This window comes from Vidua macroura, chromosome 1 (genome assembly GCF_024509145.1).
Source record: "Vidua macroura isolate BioBank_ID:100142 chromosome 1, ASM2450914v1, whole genome shotgun sequence".
Taxonomy (NCBI): Eukaryota; Metazoa; Chordata; class Aves; order Passeriformes; family Viduidae; genus Vidua; species Vidua macroura.
The window spans coordinates 3,839,487-3,860,953 of NC_071571.1; the positions used below are offsets into that span (position 1 = coordinate 3,839,487).

The following is a 21,467-nucleotide window of genomic DNA, read 5'->3' on the forward strand; positions in this document are numbered from 1 at the left end:
CTCACTGTGAGGATTCCTTTGGCTGCTTCTTCAAACATCAGTTGCCATGTGGAGAAGAATCACTGGGTCATCTGGGTTGGAAAAGACCTCCAGGACCATCGAGCCCAGCCTCTGACTGAACATCACCTCGACAACCAGACCAGAGCACCGAGTGCCACATCCAGTGGCTTCTTCAGTACTCCCAGGAATGAGGACTCCACCACCTCCCTGGGCAGCCCATTCCAACATCTGACCACACTTCCAGTGACAAAATTCCTGCTGATGTCCTGCCTGACCCTCCCCTGGTGCAGCCTGAGGCCGTTTCCTCTCGTCCTGTCACTTGTTGCCTGGGACAAGAGGCTGATCCCCATCTCACCACTCCTCCTGCCAGGGAGCTGTAGAGAGCAATCAGGTCATCCCTGAGCCTCCTTTTCTCCAGGCTCAACACCCCCAGCTCCCTCAGCAGCTCCTCACAGGACTGACTCTCCAGACCCTTCCCCACACACAGAATTATGCCCTCATTTATCTGCTCCAGCTGGTGACACCTGAATGCTTCCTCAGCTGCCTGACCAGCCTGGTTGGTGGCAGTAACGCTGGATAAAACCTGGAATAAAACCTGGAATAAAACATGGAAACAGGACAGGGAAGAACAGGCACGAACACCCTGTTTGTTGTGTTCTGACTCCTCAGGAAACCCCTCAAACTCAGCAGAGTGTCTGTGTCATCCAACAAGAGAACCCTGAGAGAGAACAGGGCTGACTGAGACCCCTTCTTTCCAGTGTCTCCCTACATCTGCAGTGCTGAATTCCAAAGGCAAATCAGGGATATGTGACTTGCATCCTTTTTATGAAGTATTTTTTTTTTAATAAGAGCTCAATGGCTGTGTTTTTATCACTATTCAAGTGTTGGTTTTCCAGCAGGCTCATTACTCATTTTCAGGCAAAAGGAAAGTAAGGGGGGAATGAATGAGGTGTCCTTTTGTGCTGCATTTCTTCAGTTCCTATGGAGACTCCCCTAACCCTGGTCCTCTCCCTTACAAAGCTCTCAAGAATGCTCATAAATTTCAGGGACATCATTCTGATCTTTGGGAAGCACCAACTTTTCAAAAGCAAGCACCTTCAACGGGCACATTCTCCCATCTGATATCTCTGTGTATTCACACAATGGTGAAATTCAACCTACAGACAAGTGTTTATTGCTGGAGAATCATCCCAAGAGATCTACCAGAGTGAGTGGATGGTACCTCACCATTCAGCCCTAATTTGCCCCTTGAACAAGGCCAACTTTTTGCCATTTGTATTCCAAAAGAAACAAACAAGAGAATGTGATACCCAAACCAAGCAGGATTACTGAATATGGCCAATGTGATGGCATTTTTCTCCAGGAGTTTTATCACTTGACATAATTTCACCTCTTTGCTTGTAGGGCTTTACCATTCATTTTCTAGTTATAATCAATCATTCCTTGTTTTATGTTTCTTTCTCTGAACACAGCTGCTAGAGATGTTTCTTTGAGAAGTAATCACAGAGTGTAATGGTTCCACAGAGGGCTGGGTTCTGCCAAACTGAGGATTTTCTGGTAGGATTGACAGGCAAAAGGATAATTACACCAAGCCTTCAGAGTTACAGGCAACAGCCCATTGTTTGCTCTGTCAGTGTTTTATTCCCCACAGCTGCAATGACCTTTTCTGAATGAATATTGAACAATGTTCCAGGGGTGTTAGGAGTGAAGTGTCAGTGGTGTAAAATCAGACACCTTTTCAGCAGCCCTTGGGGGAGCAGTGACCTCACTGACCCAGGTCACCCCTGAAACACCAGCTCAGCCACATCACTGCTGTATTTGCAGATAATTAAGGGACACTGTGAGGGTGAAGTTATTGCCATCGCCAAATACTTGATTTCAATCAGATTGAGAAAAATAAAATTAATGCTTATGAGATCTGACATTCAGAGTATGAACTGTGCCAGGTGAGACAGAAATTGAAGAGTTTTTAGCCATATAAAATAATAATAGCCATAAAAAATATTTTTAGTCATATAAAATAATAGCAAACACTACTGCTACTCTGGAGCCTTAGGTAATTTCTCTGCAGCTTTGGATCCTGTATTTCTTTTCTTTTTTTTTTTTTTTTTATTTTTTGTAGAAAAGAACATCTTTCTGATAATGAACTGGGAGGAACAAAGGACATGACTGAAGAAGAACAGAAAGAGATGTGTGTTAAACCCTAGGGCTCCCAAAGCAAAGAAGAGACTCCTGGAAAGCACTGGCTTCTGATTGAAGTTCCCTTACACTGCCATGGTGTAAAAGGCAGCAGATGTGGAAAGGAAAAGGAACACAGACCTCAGGGTGCCAGGCAGCCTCAAGATCTTCTCTTTATCCCTGTCTCACCCAGCTGCTCTTCTGGAATGTCCCAAAAAATGAAGAAATTTTGAGGGAGATTCAGACCCTCAGATTTCAGCATTTTGCCATTTCCTCATGACACAGAAAGTTTATAGCCCACTTCAGGGAGTTACACCTCTGCAATGACAAGGACAGGGCAGGATTCGGCCCGCAGAACACTTCTGCATTTATTGCTAGGCCCTCTAATGCAGCTTAGCCCTTGGATTTGGCTGTAAAATCAAATAAGCAAGAGATGGGTATTGCCAGAAATTTAGACCCTCCCTTTCACCCGTGATGCAGGGAGTTGGCTGAACTCTTACCTGAAGCATTATCAGCCCCAAAAGCACCTACAGTGAGATGAGATAAATCTAGATCCAAATGCAGGTGTTTGTAATTGAGAGAGCCATGTGGGAAATATGTGACTTATCATTTTCTGCTTTACCTGTTTGCAAAGCATGCAGAGCTCCTCTGAACATGTGGGCTTTGTTATCCTTATTGTCTTAAATAAAAACTCTGTGATTCTGATTCATTTGGAAGGAGGTTGACAGGGAAGCAATGCCAATACCCCAGCAACAGTGACTGGCCTCTGGGAAAATAACTGACCACAACTCAGAGGACAATAGGACTTCATTAAAGAAAATTTCAGTTCCAGGCTAGAAAAGGAGATGTAAAAACAAGAATGAAGAACAGATTTTCTCAAAGGCCAGTGCTTTGTCAGCCTTGTTTCAGTCAAATTTGAATGTACTCCATGTTTTTGCCCACAGTGGTGCTCACTAAAGTCTTACATAAATAGCAGCTTCCTTTGCTGCACCTACAGGGCACAACATTTACCCCTATTCCTGAAAAATAAATGGAAAATTGAAGCCAACCATCAGTTTCCATTTTGCACTTGTGTGTTTTTGTGGTTGGTTTCTCAGAGGAGGTGGTTAAAACCCTCTTTCCAAACTTTCCCCTCCACAACCCACCAATGGCCTGGCTTGAACCCAGCCCATCTGATGGGGAAAAGGGATTGTTTAGGGGACACATTTCCTTGGGAAGAAGGTTACAGGGGAGACATTCCACGGGTGAGGTGCCAGGAGACAGAGCATGTGTGCTGAATTTCATCATTCAGGCCCTGTCATAGCACAGAGTGGTTTCTTCAAAAGAATCAAAGCTAATATTTCCCATCTGTGGAATTTTAATGAATAAATCCTGTTTGTCTCTGTTGCTTTGCTCTGTCTTTTTGAAAAGAAATAGGGAAAATGTGTGAAGCTTCTTTGTCAATGTCCTCCCCGTTTTCAGAGAAGCAAAAACTAAAAAGCACCAGGTCCCTTGAATTGCTGGGACAGTCAGGAATCAGAGTAGGGTGAATCTGGGAGGTCAGACAACAGGAGGTTCAACTGACAGGACAGCTTAAAGCAGGAGAGAATTGGTGAAAACAAAGACAAATCACAGAGAAGGCTCAAAAGAGACAAATAACTTCGAATATTTCCATTTCTTCACATACAACAGCACATACCTAAAGTGTTTTCAAAAAACATTTCAGAAGGATGGTGAAATTCATCAGCCAGCACCACACTGCCTTTAAAATGAGAGATTCAGACCTGTACTCATCCCAGTTCAGCCAGGAGCTTACTGGGTGACTCACTGGGATGAGCACTTTGACTTTTATTCACCTATTTGCGCTCTGTGTAAAGTGGAAATGACACTTGCCACTCTTGCAAAGCAGAGATCTGCTAACAGGAAATGGCATGTAAATGCTATATATTATTGTTATTATTATCATTATTCAGGATAATTAGCACTGTGGTGTTTGTTAATTGGTTATTAATATTATTAAAGAACTAGCAAGTTATCAATGATAATAATGATAATAATCTGTTAAATTATTACCTGAGAATGCAGTTTATTTTTACTTTTTTTCACTGTAATTTAATGACCTGGCATCAACATGAGGAGCCTCTTCTTTCATCTCTCCCTACTTTTAACATCTCAAAACATTTTGAAAGGAAGAATTTCGTCATTCTCGGTCTTTTCACCTGCAATTTTAATGTGGCATTTAGGCCAAAGGCTCTGACCCAAACACAGGGATTTTCTCACCCAGGAGTGCTAAAATTGATCCTAACCACTCCTGTGCTTCATGCCCTTCTCCAAGGTCTTGTCCCTGCTGAGGAACCACTCATTTTCCCTGAGACTGAACTGCTGCATGCTGCAGCCCAGCAGTCAGAGCAAACCCCCAGCAGTTTCACGTGGAAATGTTTCTATTGCTTGACATGCTCTAAAATAAATCCCAGGAAACACAAAATTTCAACTTGGGCTTCTAAGTTAAATGTGTAAGATCACATGGAATTGATATTGCTTAGCACAAAGAAAAGAAACACCAAGATGTGTAACTTGCCTGCTGAAAATTGGACTTTTAGCTTTTCTCCCCCATTAAAATCCAGAATCTCACTGTGGAACTAAACGTTTGCACATGAAACAGATGGAATGGATCCATCTGTCATTGTGAAACAATTTGCAGCAAGTAATTACACTGCAAAAACTCCACAGAGTGTGGTGATCTGTCAGGACTGAGAGTGATGACTGAACATGAACAATTCCAGACAAATTACTCGGGGCACACGTTTTTCTCATCAGCAAAGATAACACAGGATCCACTGGAGGAGATGGGGAACAGAGGGATTCTCCAGGCCATCACTGGAAGGAAAGGGATGGGTCATTTTCTTTGGATTTGCCACTGTTGGAGTTTGAGGATTAATTCACGTGCCCTCACAGTATCTGCAAGTCAGAAGCCATGCCAAGGGAACTGTGGATTACACACAAATGCTCCACATATCAGAAAAATGAGATAAAATGCTAGAGAAGTCTTCTTTCATGTGGATTTACTGCATCTGGCCTGGAATCTTGAACATCCCATCCTAAATGTGTTGGTAAGTTGGAACAAGCCTAGAGCAGGGAAATACAAACAAGCTTTGGACAGGATGTGCTGATAAAAAAGGGAGGCACTGTTACATCAGCTGCAAATGCCCAGCGGATGGGGATCAATTGTTTAGGGGGCAGGTTGGATTATGAGCAAAATTATAATTAGAGGAAACTAAGTAAATGAAGAGTCTGATTCATTAATAGTATTTCCAAACACAGGCTGTGTAGTAGATATGAAAACCTCCAAATTCACAAGGACCTGCAAATCTTTATTTGCATTTATTCATGTTTTAGAGTAGAGATGGAGGAGAAGAACTGTAAGATCACAGTTATGTGCACTAACATCAATGAAAAAATGGCCATCTGAACAAAAAGATAGGAACTTCATGGATACAGATTTTTTAAAAGAAACCCTGCTATATAACAGGACACAAAAATATCCTGAGTTATCCCCTGAGAGATTGGCTGGATGTGACCTAAAGGGAGTTTTCTGACTCCAGTGTCTATGATTCACCATATAGCACACTCAGGATTTTCTTACTCCTGGAAACAAAAAATAAACCCAACCAAAAATGACAGTCCTTTTCCATGGCTGGCTTCAGCTACCAGCCTCAGAGCCACACTGTAATTGGATGCTGAGAGGAATAAAAGAGTCACTTTGAAAGACAAATTCTATTCTCAGTTCCACCTATGCAAACTGCCACTGACATTTCTTTTTCCTGAACTGCTCTAAATTTTATAACAGGAAGCAGAATCTGGCCCCTCACGCAGAAGCCACAGTGGAGACTCCCCAGTTTTGGGCCAAAATCCACCAGAATCTGACTTTTGTCCCAGTCCTAAGCAGACATTGCCTCGGAACTGAAATGCAGAGAACACCCAGATGTTCTTAATAAAAACCAGGACAATCTGCAGCAGATGCCCAACTAATGTAGACTCTTAAAAATAAAGAAAGGAAACTGTGTCTACTGGAGTTTCTGTAACTGATTAAGTCACTGGTTTGGAAAAGCATTTCCCTGCTCATGAGTCCAGCTCCCCTGCAAGAGCCCAGCAGTGGAAAGAGATCCCCTCTACCATATAATTTGCAGAATAAGTGGAAAATGGTGTCTGAATCTCTGGGTAACTTATTTTATTTTTAGAGGGCAGGTGGGTAAGAAATAGCTCTTACCTGCCCTGACCTCATTTACCATTTTGCTACTCCCGAGTCATTTTCCTCACTGGAGAATGGAAAAAATGCTGGAGTGATGCATAACCATTTTTTGAGGGTTTAAATGTCACAATGTTTATAGAAAAGAAAAAGAAGTGTGAACTAGATGCAGAAGCTTACTTATTTTTAGTCCACTGTGTTCTGAATTAATCTGATTTGGGTACACTGATAAGCTGCCTTGACTGAATTCAAGCCTTTTGTAATCCTGTGAATAATGTAAATGATTGTGTTAATTAAAAATAACAGAATTTGTATTTTGCCAGCAGCAGGAGAATGTAGCTGACTTCAGCCACATGGAAAAGAGTTAAAATCAAGCTTTGTTTTCAGTCACACATTTATATCAGATCAGTGAAAGCAAATCCTTTGGGAATCACTTTCAAACTTTTATAGAGGTGCTGCTGCTGCAAATGCAGGTGGGACTGCTACAAATATCTAAAAAAAGCAAGATAATTTCAAATAATATTCCTGGAACAAACACAAGATTGGCTATTTGGGACAGAACTTGTCTTTAGGAAAGATGTCCACCCTGCCATCCTCCATCTCCTGTTGATGGAAAACTAGTGAAATCATTACACAGGTTTTTCCTGAGGTAAATTAATACCTCAGGAAAGTTTTAATCTATCTTTTAATTTTCATGATGACTACGATTAAAATATGACTATCAAAAGCAATTAAAGGGAACAATCCCATTGCATTAACAGCTATTTTAATTGTCTTTAATTTTTTTTACTGGTAATAGAACCACCACTACAGCACAGAAAAGACAAACTGAACCAAGCCAGTAATTTCTTTGCAGCTTTACTTACTCCAAGCTGATTTTAAAAGTAATTGTTTTCTTTTTAATTACATTTTTAATGGAAAGCATACCTGACAGACATCATAGTGCTCAAACAGGGACAGCAAACCAATATCACTGCGACTCGTGATGCCTTTCAAAATGGTGATATTGCCATTCCCAGAGTCCAGCTCGATCACATTGTTGAAAACATTGGAAACAGCTTTGCCAGTCAAAAGCAAGTTCACCAATTCCTGTTTGAAATAAAGAAAACAAACAAACAAACAAACAAACAAACAAAAAAACAGTAGTTGATCACCACAAGTCTGATTCAGGGTTGATGAAGTTACACATGTACATGACCCCAATTCCCCAATTTATGGAGTGGATTTAGGTTTATGGTTAGGATTAAAATTGCTTATAAAAAGATTCCAGTTATTTTGGTCAAAGTCTCCCAAAGTAAAATGAGGAAATGATAAAATCACAGACTATCCTGTGTTGGAAGGGACCCACAGGGATCATCCAGCCCAGCTCCTCCTGGCCCTGCACAGACACCCCAACAACCCCACCCTGTGCCTGACAGCATTGTCTAAATCCTCCTGGAGCTCTGGCAGCCTTGGGGCTGTGACCATTCCCTGGGGAGCCTGGGCAGTGCCCAGCACCCTCTGGGGGAAGAACCTTTCCCAGCTGTTGGTTGGACTTTTTGTCCAAAAGAACTGATGCCTCAGGTTTTAGTTTTTATATTTTCAGATTCTGTGCTGCTTTAGTGTGTGGGTCTGGGCTTCACATCAGGGGATGGTGAGCTCTCTGCACAGAGCAGGGAGACAAAACAATTCCTGCTCCAGCTGGGCACCAAGGACAAATGATCCAAATCTCAGGCCCAAGAGCACAAACAGCGTGGGCTGGAGAGAGAAAAACAAGCAGGATGGGAGTGCATGGGCTAAAGCTGGAATGGGACAATGAACTGCAAGGTGCAAATGGAGCAGAGCTGATCCCAGTGAGAGCCCCTGGGAGCGCTCGTGCATTTTGGGACCATTTTGGTTCATCTTGGGTGCAGCCCTGGCTGGGCTCTTGTGCTGCCCAAGGTGGATCCATGGAGGCCTTTTAATAAATCCCTGCTTTATTCTTTAACTCCATCTAGTCTCTGTTCCAGGTCAGCCTGCACAAGGCACCAGGATGCTGTGAGAGACAGTATTGAAAGTTTTGCTGAACTCCAAATATTAGAGATGTTTTCAATTTCCATCCCTCTGGAGGAAAACTGGTGATAATTTATTTACTCTCACATCCAGCTCTCAAACATCTCATTTAAGTGTTGTTTTGGGTTTTTTTTTTTTAATGAAAACATTTTGGTGTCCCCTCTTCTCTACCATGAAAAGTACAGCATGGAATGACATAAACTCAAAGCCTGTCTGGTACTACATGGCATTTCTGTGTGTGCTTAGTGATGTATTTTGTATGTTGGACAAGATTTGTTACATTATGATTCTTTTCACTGATTATTTCTGGATGAATTTAAGTCTCCTTCAGTAAGACATTTACCCATATGGACCCTGATCACTAAGATATTGATATTTCCTAGAGATGATTACTGATGATTTCCTCTCCAGATGAAGGAGGGGTGTGTCAGAAGCTAAATACCTGTGAGAGGGTGGGTGCCATTGGCACATGTGAGAGTGCCTGAAGTTCAAGAACTTGAATATGGGATATCTTTCTCAGCTAACATCCCACCAGGGCCAGCTGGGGTAGATGAAAGCAGAGCTAACAGCAGACTGTGCTGCAGCAGTGAACCAGCTCACTATTAATAAATAACATATGGCTAAAACCAGGAGGGGAAATAACAAAGAGAAAGTTTCCAGAAAAAATACTGCAAATGACCATGCCCAAACACATGAATAACTCTGGTATGGCCAGTTTGGAACTGGTTTTAAAAATACTGCACACAATTACAGCCCTGTGTTTCTCCTGAAGGATTCCCCAGACTTTATAGGCTTTTACTGATATTTTTAGCACTTTTATTCACCATCACTGATGTTCTACCACCTTCCTGAGGAACCATTGTGTGGTCACAGTGCAAAAGTCCTCTAGCAACAAGAGAGGAACATGAAGCTTGTCTTGGGCAGCCAGAAGGGATCCTGGAAAAGATGGGATCCTGGAATCACTGAGGTTCTGTAGGATCAGACATGGAACCTCAGGCACCTTTCTGAGAGGGCAGGGAGGGAACACAGCAATATTTTAGCACTGAAATCAACCAAGGAGTACCAGAGAGGCAGATGAGAGGAGTGTGAGGACATGGACACACAGGTACAGGCACATGCAGAACAAAAAAACAGCCTGCAAAGCAGAACCTCTGAAAGCAAAGACAAAAATGTACCAAAACACAAGGAAAAATAAAGGATGAAGGTGCTTGAGGATATGGGAATAAGGGAAAAAACAAAAGGAAATTGGTGGAGATTTTATTGCAGCATTTCCATACCTAAAGGGGCTGCAAAAGAGCTGGAGAGGGGCTTTTCACAAGGGCATGGAGTGATGGGACAAGGGGGAATGGCCTTCAGCTGAAGGAGTGCAGGTTTAGCTGGTATTAGAAAGAAATTCTTTACTGTGAGGGTGGTGAGGCCCTGGCACAGGTGGCCCTGAGAGGATGTGGATCCCCATCCCTGGAGATGTTCAAGAACAGGCTGGATGGAGCCTGGAGCAAGCTGGGATAGTGGAAGGTTGGAAGGGTTGGAACAAGGTGTGCTTTTAGGTCCCTTCCAACCCAAACCACTCTGTGATTCCATGACTTTCTGACTCAAAAATAAGAAATCCATCTCTTCCCAGAGGTCAGTTCACAGCAGAGGCACAGGACATGCCCAAAACTGGGCCTTTAGCTCACCTGGGTGCAGTAGCCGTGGCTGCCAATCAGGCGGTTTGTGAGCACATCGAAGTCATTGCGCACCCTGAAAAGGAAAACACAAATTTAAAACCAATCAAACGTCAATACAATTGCTTCTTTTCATTCTTTTCATCTCTAAATCTCAATGAAAAACAAAACCAAACTGTTTCCCAACCATAAATACAGCCCTGCATTTTCTGAGTCCCTTCAAGGTGATTTTTTACGTGGCAAAAAAACCCCAAAATTAAAATCTCAACTAAACCTGTGGGTAGCAGAAGTTTGGTAGAGCTTGAAGGAAACAACTGTTGAGGAGAAAAGAAGTCATTGTCACCACTAGTTAGAATTTTAGAAGTTAGAATTGCTGCACTATTTGTGTGACAGAATCACAGAATGGGTGAGGTTGGAAGGGACCTCTGGAGGTCCCTTTGTCCACCCCACCTCTGGTACCTGAAGCAAATTTCCCAGGTCCACATCTGGATGGTTTCTGAATCTCTCTAAGGAGACAGACTCCACAAAGTGCCTGAGTATTCCAGTACTCAGATAAGATCTGCTATTTGCTATTTCCTACCATAACTACTTGTAATATATCTGTACAGTCTATACACTACACTGTCCATGAAAAAAGAAGGAAAAAAAAAGAACAAAAAAACCCCTCTAGGTGTACACATTTATAATGGTGCTGTGTGGCCCCTAATTATATGTGTGACACCAAAGAGAAAAGTCTGTGAAACTGCATTGCTCATAATTATGGAGTAATGTGTCTCCAGACTAAGTTCACTATCTCATCACTCCAGGAATTACTGAATTAGTGATTGGTTGATGGCCTAAAACATAAAGGTTGTAACTTTGATCATTTATTATCCTGCAGATATAATGGAATTGCAAACATTATTTTATACATGAATGAATGTTTAATCTAGGTTTGAGGAAAATCAATGTACTATGTTCTGGGAGAGCTGTGGCAATAAAACCCACTGATTATTTCTATGGGTCATAAAAATGCTATTTTCCTTCAGTATAAAATATGCTGATCTCAATTGTTTTGACTCCATCCTTATTTTGATATTGCCACTGAGGTAAAAGGAATGCCTGAATAATGATCAATTAAAACTTAGTTATTCTACACACATTCAGGCTCCTCATTCTCATTTGACTTGCCAAACCTATGCATACAAATATCCATGTTTCTTGACAATTGGCACAATTAATTTTGTTTTAAAAGGAAAATATTTTGTTTCTGACAAAGCAGGAGTTTAATTGATGTGGTCAGGGTAAAGCTAGCTGGAAATTTCCCCTTAACATTGACACACATGCTCCATTAAAAATGTATTTATTAAATAAAAAGCCAGAATGTTTTCTGTCTTCATCCCAAACTTTAGATAACTGTTTTTCATAGGTTTTCTTTGAATGCCAAAATCAGAATGTAACATATAATTTCGAGGTTTACAGCCCTAAAAGTATTTGAAATAATTAAAAAAAAGTCATAGTCGTGGAATCACAATTCCCAAACTTTAGATAATTATTTTCTCATAGGATTTCTTTGAATGTAATGTATAATTTTGAGGTTTACAGCCCTAAAAGTATTTAAAATAATTAAGAAAAAAGTCATAGTTGTGGAATGACTATTCCCTTTTTGAAAAATGCATTTTATCCCTTTTGTAAAAACGTATTTCATCCCTTTTAAAAACACTTATTTTAAAGACAACTTACAAGTCAGTGTCAGACATAACAAAGTGCCACTGACGTCTCTTGCCCGTGTGAAATCAAAGGAAAGGCTGGGGAAAGTGTGCCCGTGACACGGAAAACTCCCTCGTGCACCACTGCAAGGCATGGATGGGATGATAAAAATCTCTGGATTTTGGCCATTTTTCAGTTTTAGCAACGGCCTCATCTCGCCAGCGCCGCGGGCAGAATGTCCAACATGCGTCAGTCGGGGACGAGGGGACATACGGCACACACAATGGCAGGAAGCTCTAATTCCATCTGTAGGCACAAACAATCTGGGAGTCTGGAGGTGGATCTCGGCTCTTGCAGAAGAAGGACAACATCTGCCTTTGCAATCAGCCCCGCTGCTGAGGAAACCGACGTCAGGCACGCGGCCGCGGGATTTACACCTCCGCTCTACGCGGGATTTACACCTCCGCTCAACGCGCCTGGGGCTCCTCCTCCCACCTGCCAAAGGCTCCCCAGCCTCTCTGCAGGTGTGTTTGCTGTGCTTCAGGTGCAAGTGCACCTCATGCTTTGTAAAAATATCAGACAGTCACAATTCTGTGGGTGGTTTCTGCCAGGGGTGTGGAGATGTTCATTGCGGATAGGCAAATCTGAAGTGTCTTCTCATTCTGCTGTCCTGGCTAGCAGATGTCAATGCAGACATAATCTATAAATCACTATCACTAATATGACTCCCCTAGCATGGAATTTTCCATTTATAATTTTTAAATCACTTTAGGACAGAAAGAAAACCCATTAATTTGAAGCCAGGAGTCTTTTAAGTATCCCAGTGAATCATCAGACAATGATTTAAGGCTTGACTCCCTGAATCCCTTTTTAATTTACAGTTCAACACTCCATGTGCTGTTGTAACAGAATCACAGATCAGTAAACAGACACTAAAAATCAACAGTGTTAATGGTAAATATTCCTTTCTTGTGCTGTATTATCACTATTTTCCAGTGTTGTGATAGTTCATATCCCAGCTGGAGAGTGAGGTAGGAAAATGTTGGCTCCTAGAGCAGAACAGTGGGGTTTGCCTCTCCTGGTAATATTATAAAGTCTTTAAAAGAAAGCCTATAAAGTGTTTAGAAATAAAAAGTGTTTAAAAAAATTATTTAGGCAGAAAGCAAGATATTGATTTTTAAAATCTCCTGGATAAAGATTTTAAATCAAGCATGTGCTCCATGTGCAGTTTCCAGCAGAAATCATTCCCTGTGCTGATAGGAATCCAAAAGTTGACAACGAGACTTTGCTAAATTTCAGGTCACTTGTAAGATCTCCCAGTTTGGTTTTCAGTTTTAGTTGTAATGTGTGTGATGTGCTTTATGCCTGCATGAAACCAGGGAAGACAGAGTTTGGATTCTAAAATACGTACAGAATGTGGATGTGTTTTAATATGCTCACAGAACTTAAATAACATGGCAAAACTCAGCTCCACATGATTTACTCACTCTGAGCTGTTCTTTTAGAAAAGATTTCTAATAAAGCCTTTCTCCCCACAAAAAAGAGCAATTTTGACAAACATTTTTTTTCTCAAATTATTATCACACAAAACGAGCATCATTATGTGGTGAAACCAAAAGATGTGTAAGGTGGCTTCAGAGTAAAAACTTAATTTATAGCAACTGGAGAAATCTCCTCATGACAGAAATCACCAAAATACAGCTGGTGTGAATTATACCTGTATTTTAATGGTTTTTAATGCTGCTGGGTTTAAGGCAGGGATGCCTGAAAGTAGTTCCAAAAAGTATCTTTATATATTATAAATTCACTTCCTCTCCATGCTCCTGTTGGTGAATCTGTGTTTATCTTCAGCCTGGTTGCAACTGTTTGTTTCAAATTATAAATAATGTGTTTATAAAGGATGTTAAGTACTGAAGGTGGACAGATGTTCTGAGCCAAACCTTTGACTGCTCTGAATTGTCACAGCCATACTGACACCTTTTGTTGACTTCCAGGCAGTTATTAGAAATCTGCCAAGAAATCAATCCATTCTGGGATATTAAAAAAAAAAAAAAAATTAAAAAATTAAAAGCTAAAAACAGATGGACCAAGCCACACTTGATAGAAGAAACTGTAATGTCATTTTAAACCTTAGCACTGATGGTGCATTGATAAAATACACTTCAGTGATCTGCTTGGACTCAATAAAGTTTTAAAAGTGCATAAATACAAATCCAAAATATAAATTTTTTGAGCATTGGAATCTCCAATATAACATAACCTGCAATCAGATGAACTTCTCCTTACCAAAAACTAACTGAAATAAATGTTTTTCAAATGCTTCACATACATTTTCTCTCAATTTACTTCCAGGAAAATTCTTGACAAGTCTTCAATGGAGAATAATTAAATATTGAATACAAAAGTCCCAATGCAAACTGCAATAGGAATAATCCCAGAGAATCACAATGTGAGTCAGTTCATGCCATAGGTATCACTGGGCTTGATAACAGAACAAAATGAAATAATAGAAAAAAATAATATAAAATAATAAAATAATATAAAATAATAAAATAATATAAAAGGAAAAAGAGTGCATTTCAGTAAGTGCTGGTTGGTTTACAGTCCTGAACTCTGAGGCAAAGCTGCCACAGAAAATTGGTGACCTCACTTTGTTCATGGCAACAGACAGTCACATTAACAAACACACAATTACAAGTCTACTCCCAAAATAGATTTGGGGCAGGGAGGGAGCAAAAACTCATCTTCAAGCATAAGGATTTCAAATAATTACAATGGGGATATGGAAAATGACAGGATGGGTGACTGCCTTATTGTGTAAATGTTCCAGAATATTTCTTTTTTTTTAATACTGGCACATGGCAAAGGTTTCAAATGAATGTTCAAAGAAGAAGGGAAGAGCCTCTCTTAAAAAAAAAATAAAATATTGTTTGGGATTCAGACCAGGAGAAGCAAGGAAGTGGCTTCATTCTTTATTTATCATTTTTGCCACATACCTGCTAATTTCACAAAGTCCTTAAAATGGTCTGAGGTACTCATGCAGGTTAATGCATCAGCTCTGCTGCTCCATAGTTCTGACAAAATATGTATTTATATTTCACAGGGATAGATCTGATGGGAAAAATGATTAATCTATTGGCATATTCAACTCACTATTTAATTTTTTAAAGAAATTATCTTTCTGACTGAATGCAATGTCCTCCTGAGTGCAACAGAACAAGCAAAGATATTAAATCTGTATTTATCTCACCACATTTACCCTTCAGCAAATACCTGAATAATCTGAATGTGTGAAAGTAACCTGCTGAAATTCGGCCAAAATCCGACAATTTATTTGTTACTGCACCATTTTGCAGTAGAATCACACTTACTCTTCCACACCTCTGCAGTCTTTTAATCAATATACTTTATTTCCCTGAAATCAAAAGATGAACACATAAACAGGCAATCACTCTGGAATTCTTTAGATTTGTATTCATGGAGAGAAACTGCTACACCCTGAAGGCAATTTAGGTGACCTTGCTCAGGTAATTTGGAGAGTAGAGGAAGAAACTTCAGGAAAATTCTTTTTCTCCATCTGATGAACACACAGTAAAAGGAGCCTGCCACAACCTGGCCACGGAATCAAATTTCTAAATACCAAGGACTGGAGGGATAAATCACAAATATTCTGGCACTGAAGACAGACTGAATCTATTTTTAATTTTTTTTTAGATTAAAAGCTGAGAAGTGAGAGATAAGGTTGATCTAGAGATAAAACCACCCTGTAGCCATTCTTTAAAGAAGATTCCTCATTTGGACAAACCAATTAAAAGTTCAATTTCTTTAAGTTAACTTACTACAGATTTTAGCTCAACAGAATCTGAGCATTTGGATATTGTAGGATCAGAGGAATTTCTGATGGTCAGAAGAAAACACAGTTAAAAACTGGAGCAGTTTTCCTGTGGGAAGGGGCTGCAGAGACCAGGATCATTTCACTACAGCAGGACACAACTGGTGGACTCCAAGGCAAGGAGATGATTAAAGAATATTTCCTCACTGTTTTTTAAAACTTGAATTCCACACCACTACTCAAACTCACTGGGCAATTCAAGGAAAAAAAAAATGAAAAACTCTTTCACAAAACATATTTCTGCAGTGGGGAGCTCATTGCCAAGAGTTTGTGGAGGGCAAAAGGATTAAAGGGTTTAGAGAAATTTGTGGAGGACAGGTTTCATCAAAGACTAATAAACCCAGTGAGCTGGGCACAACTGGCAGCTTGGGAAATCCTGGAATTACTTCTGGGAACATGGAGAATATTTCAGCAGAATGATCCTTCACTGCATTTCTTAGAGAGTTTCTTGTCTTTTCCCTATCAAACACAGGCTAACAGGCTTGCAGAACCTTCCCTTGATCCTATAGGGGCAATTAAACCCCCAAATCTCAGGTTCTCCCCAGGAGAATATTCCATGTTGATATCAGCCCTGGTGTGGATTACAGCCACATCCCACGCTGGGATAAAGCAGAGTTGTGGAGAGGGAGCAGAGAAGATGATGTTCTCTGCATGTGGCAGGTAAAACCCAGCCATCCTAGTTACTCTCTTTCACAGAAATCCACAATTCCTGGTTGTTTTCTCAGCTTTCCATACTTTTCTCAGTGGTAGCTCAGGATCCTGGAATCTGCTCATGCTTTGATGAGGTTTACTGATGCCCTTCTCTCTGTACACTCATCTTTAAATTAAATCACTTTCTCTGCCTTTCTTGTTTATTTACAACCACCACCATCCCAGTTTTTAAAAAATAGTTATGTTCCACCTCAAAATTTCCTTTTTTTAAGGCTAGAAAACATAAAAACTTTTGTTCTTTTAGAATTCTTCTTTGACAAAACAGATTCATTCTTACCCTGGTCTGTGCTTTTCCTATACTTCCCCCAGATTTCATGTGTGAACCCAGCCTGCCATGGTGTTTCTCAAAGGACACATCAGAGCCTTGCACAATCCATTAACATTTCTTCACCACCTGGAACTATTTCTGCTGATACACCCTCAGAGCAGATCCAAGGCTATTTTTTTTAATGCTGGCTCAGAGTCACTGTGTGCTCTGCTGCTCCTCATCCTGCCTCTTACAGCTGATGAACCCCCCAGTACAGTAGTAGAGCAGTCTCTGTTTACAAGACCTTGCACTTTCTGTAGTGAAAATAAATTCCTTTTTTATTGCCCTCGTCAGGAGGCTGAGCCAATTCTTTTTTACAGCACAATTTGTTCTCTGTATTGACAGGGCCTTTCAGCTTTTCAGTCATCAGGTCACTTCATCAGCATACCACTCCCTTTTCCCAGCATTATTTTAGGGAATAAAACATTTTTAATCCCAGACTAATCATTGACAAACTCCATCAGTTACCTTGCTCATGCTAACAACACCTTTCTGAGTCTCTTTCCTCATCACCTTTAGAATTCTTAAAAGATGTGTTATTTTCACATTAGTAAATGATTTTTCATTTGACATATCAATTAAAAACCTCTTATTAGATCCCCATTAACTAATTTTATTATCGGTTTTTTTTTTTTTTTTAGTTTAACTAACAATTCTCCATTTGCTCCTACAACTGCAACTCCAGTTACTCTAGATTTCAATAAGGCATGACAAAGGTAAGCTTTTAGGATCAGGTCCATTCATAAAGTCTGAGAAAGAGAAAGCTTGAAAGTGCTGAATAAATTTAGGAATGAGGTGTAGGTACAACGATACCTGCTTTATTTTTTCCTTCCCTTTGTGTAGCCATCACCACTTTTTCAGGTTAAATTCCACCTCCCACAAAACTGAATCAGTTATTATGCATGAATTCCAATCAGCCATGCTGACTTTGCACCGTGTTGCTCTCCTTACTGAGAGGCAGAATATTAATTTAGACTTGGAGCATTCTTTCCATTATTCCTGATATTAGCCACCTCCACTCTACAGAAACCTCACATCTTTTCCTGATAGCTCTGTATTAATATGATAAGGAAATCACTTGTTGTTTCATTTTCTCACGTCTGACCTCATCTGAACCACGTTTTCTCTCCATTTTCCAACACCAGGACTCAGATCACTGATGACAGAGAAGGTTGTTGCTCACCACACTTTTTTCATTCCTCTGCACTATTTTAAGAAGTCTGAAAACTCCCCAGAGGATGAGCTAATAATCTTCCCTTTCTTCAGCTCCTCAGCTTCTTGATTTATCCTCATCTGTTCCACAAGGAGCTGGATGTGTCTGTTGGAGCAATCTGTTTTTATTCCCACAAGTGACCTTCCTGCTGCACATCCACACCAAATTTGCTGTCACTCAGTCTCTAGTCCTCCACTTCTGTTCTGTGAACCCAGCTGGTGACACAGCTGAAATTCCTGAATTTCCTTACCAGAGGAACAAGAGTCACATGTCTCAATTACCTGGGCAAACTCCACGTTTTCCTCCATTTATTATTTTTGGCATTGTTTCCCAGTTCCCCAATCCCTTACCTATCAAGATAACAAACAGAAGCAGCAAAAAAACATCTTTGTCTTCTTGATTCTGCCTTTTTTTTCTGAGTTGGGTCTCATTTACTCATTTTTCTTTACCACTAACTTTTGTTCCCTGTCCTCCAGCACAGCAAACACCCTCAAACCTAATTCAACCTTTCCTCTTCTTTGCCTTTGTGGTCACATTTCCACTTGGGTCACATTCCTTACCTAAAATATTAAAAAGCTGCCTTATATTCAGATTTAATTTGGCAAATCCTACATGTTTCCCTAGAGTGAGACTCTACTCTCCTTTGCTGTGTCTTGTCTTCCAAACCCCCTTTTCCCACCACCTTTTGTCCCTGGGTCCCCTCTCTCTCAAGCATTAGAAAGTGACATTTCACACATCAATATATTCCACTGCCTATCCCCTTTTGAAAGCACAAATCTTCAAAACTTGGTCTCACATCCTCCCACAATTATTGCTAAAGCTGTCACTGATTATCCCTATATTCTTGCCTTTTTTTGAAGGAAAAACATTAAATTCTTTCAAGCAAACTCCCTTCTTTATTACCTTTTAACAGCTGCATTCATTATTCTGCATTTATTAATTGAGTAATGTTCCAAGCAGCTCCTGCCCAGTGAACCCTTTGCTTTACAAGAGCCTCTGCCCAATTTCTACTACAGAACCTCAAAGGCAGGGAAGATCCTGAAAATTAGGAATTGCACGCAACCCATCGAGCAGGAGGCACAGAAGTTCACTCACCCCAACAAAAAAGGGCTCAATTCTTCCCCACCAAGGTCTGGATCCCACAAAATCTCTCCTATTTGCTCCTCCCCCTGTTCCTGGTAAATCTAACCTGCCTCCCTCAAGTTGCAAAATCACAAATGGCTCTTGGACAGCTCTAAGATTCTCAAACATATATATATTTTCTTTTTTTCAGTTGTGTCCAGCTCCTTGTTTTTTTAGCACTGTAACATAATTGACAGCTGTTTCCCCTCAAAACCAACAGCTTCCCTGTGTTTTTCAAACACCAAAAGCTGTAAAAAAACCACGATGACATCTATTTATATTACATAACTGCAAGCCCTGAGTGCAAACTGCTCCCAGACACAACTTCCCCCTGTTGCTGCTCTCCCAGGCACTCTCAAGTGGAGGGGAAACTACCTTTAAAAAGGTTTTCTCAGAAAACTAGATGACAGAAAAATCTACTTCCATCAAGAGCTGAGAGTGCCCCAAGTGACCGGATCCTTCATGAGACGCTGGAATTGGAATTTTCCCCTGGCCCAGCCAAATGAATATTTCACAAAAAGCCTTTCTCCAGCAACCAAACAGCATCAGGAGGGAAGGTGAATTTCAGGGGAACTCCAAATTAGAGATTGGCTCTGGGACAAGAAAAGGTGTCAGCAAAGGAAAGTGGATTGAGGGTGGGGGACCCTTTGTTCCACCCACAGCTCATGAGCCAGCAGAGCATCACTTTCCTTTTTCGAAGTCCTGCATGACTGAAAGAGATTTAAAGTCCAGTAACGTGTCAGAATTGGGGTTATTTTACAGTAAATGATACAGAAAGGAAGTTAGGAACGGATACAGAAAAAAAAAATGATTACTGCAGTAATGATCATTTCCTGCTACTAAAAATAATAAATAGAATAGAAATAAAATAGAATAAAAACTAATAGAATAAAAAACTTCCCTTGATGAGTAAAGGCAGACAGAACTGTTAAAATTACAAAAAAGAAAAAAAGTAAAAATAGTTTGCCAATAGACCAGAAGAGGAAGATTCTTATAGGATTGCTTGAAACCAGACAAATGATTGCAGAAGTAAACCCAAGATGAAAAACAGATACATTTGACCATGGTATGACCAGGGCATAATAATGGGCAGCATTTAACATGATTTGGTGCTTCTGCATGTTTTTATTTCAAAGATGGAGCAGAATGGCAGATGAAGAAGATTTAACTTGTCCAGTTAAGTAAAATGTACCACAGGAATGAAGAGTAAGTGCACAGAACAACATAATTTTAATAATTTGATTCCCTCAAGTGAAAAACTGTTCATTAATAGATTTCAGAGAATGAGGTGAATTGGTAATAATCAAGGACAGAGTTATTGGGTGTGAGAAATCCTACACTGATAAAGAGTCATAATGTGATCTATTCAACTTAAAACCAACAGACTTTTGAAATACACGCTGGCTTTTGAAATAAATAAATTAAATAAAGAAACACACAAAGCAACCAACTCCAAACAACCAAAATTCCCCAACACCAAAACGGGAACAGCACAGATAATTTTGAAACAGGTCTGAACACCCTGCTCTGGAGCAGTAAGAACTAGAGAAGTGCAGTTAACAGAGCTGTGGGATCATAACAAGGAAGAAGACGTTGACGTGTATTTTCCAAAGTTTACGAGCAGCCAACCTTAATGAAGTACACAGCCTCCTCCTGACTTGCAAAATCAGTCTCCTTTTTTTATTTTTCCCACAGCTTAAGCCATTGTTTTACTTATTCTCACAGCAACACCTGAGAGAAAACATGGAAAAGCCACCCAGTGACCGCTCCTGACTGGAGAGCGACACGTGACCTGCTATCAGTAAGTGATAAAGAATCCCCAGGTCACAAAAGCAATGCAAACAGTGGCATTTTGAGTTGTGAGCAGCACAGTGAGCCCGTGTTCCAGATCAGGCTCTGTGCATTGTCTCCAGGTAGCCTGAAAATGGCAATACGCTGGTTTTCCACAAAGGGATTCCACCCAAGGAGTTTTCTTGTTCCACGTGTTCTTTGCTCTCCTGGGTTCTTGTAATGATGATTTTATGCAGTAAGTTATTGTGGAGGAGGTTTTACAGTGGGTTCTGTGAGCCAGAGAGAAGTTTGATAAGAGGATCCATGTTAACCCCTGAAAGAATTTCCTACCAAGGTCGTTGACACAGAAACCAAGGAAGAAAGAAGGATAAATAAGAGAAACCTGCAACTGCCCGTTCCAATGAGCATTTTGTTTGTCTCTGGTGATGAATTAATAAAGTGTAAATTTATGAGTTTTGTAAGAATGTATAAAAAGCGTGCATGCCAGAATAAAACCAGTTTGAAGCCTTCTGAAGATGGAGTGTGCTGCTTTGTATCGTCTCCCTCTCAACTGCAACTGTCTCACCCACAACAAATTATTGCAGTGATTAGGAAAAAATGTGGGAACGGGATTGGTGAGGAGCTGGAATTTAAAGAAAGCTGAG

General features: G+C 40.4%; 1 protein-coding gene across 3 annotated transcripts in view; it reads right to left on the minus strand.

Annotated features, from left to right (window-relative positions):
• MINDY4 (MINDY lysine 48 deubiquitinase 4) overlaps nucleotides 1-21,467 on the minus strand; it is a 68,996-nt gene that overhangs the window by 11,809 nt on the left and 35,720 nt on the right. For all 3 annotated transcript variants that reach the window (XM_053976100.1, XM_053976109.1, XM_053976092.1), the window contains exons 14-15: nucleotides 10,111-10,174; nucleotides 7,331-7,492 (exon numbers count right to left, since the gene is read on the minus strand). In XM_053976100.1, the coding sequence (XP_053832075.1) occupies nucleotides 7,331-7,492; nucleotides 10,111-10,174 (226 nt within the window). The remainder of the gene's footprint in view (nucleotides 1-7,330; nucleotides 7,493-10,110; nucleotides 10,175-21,467) is intronic.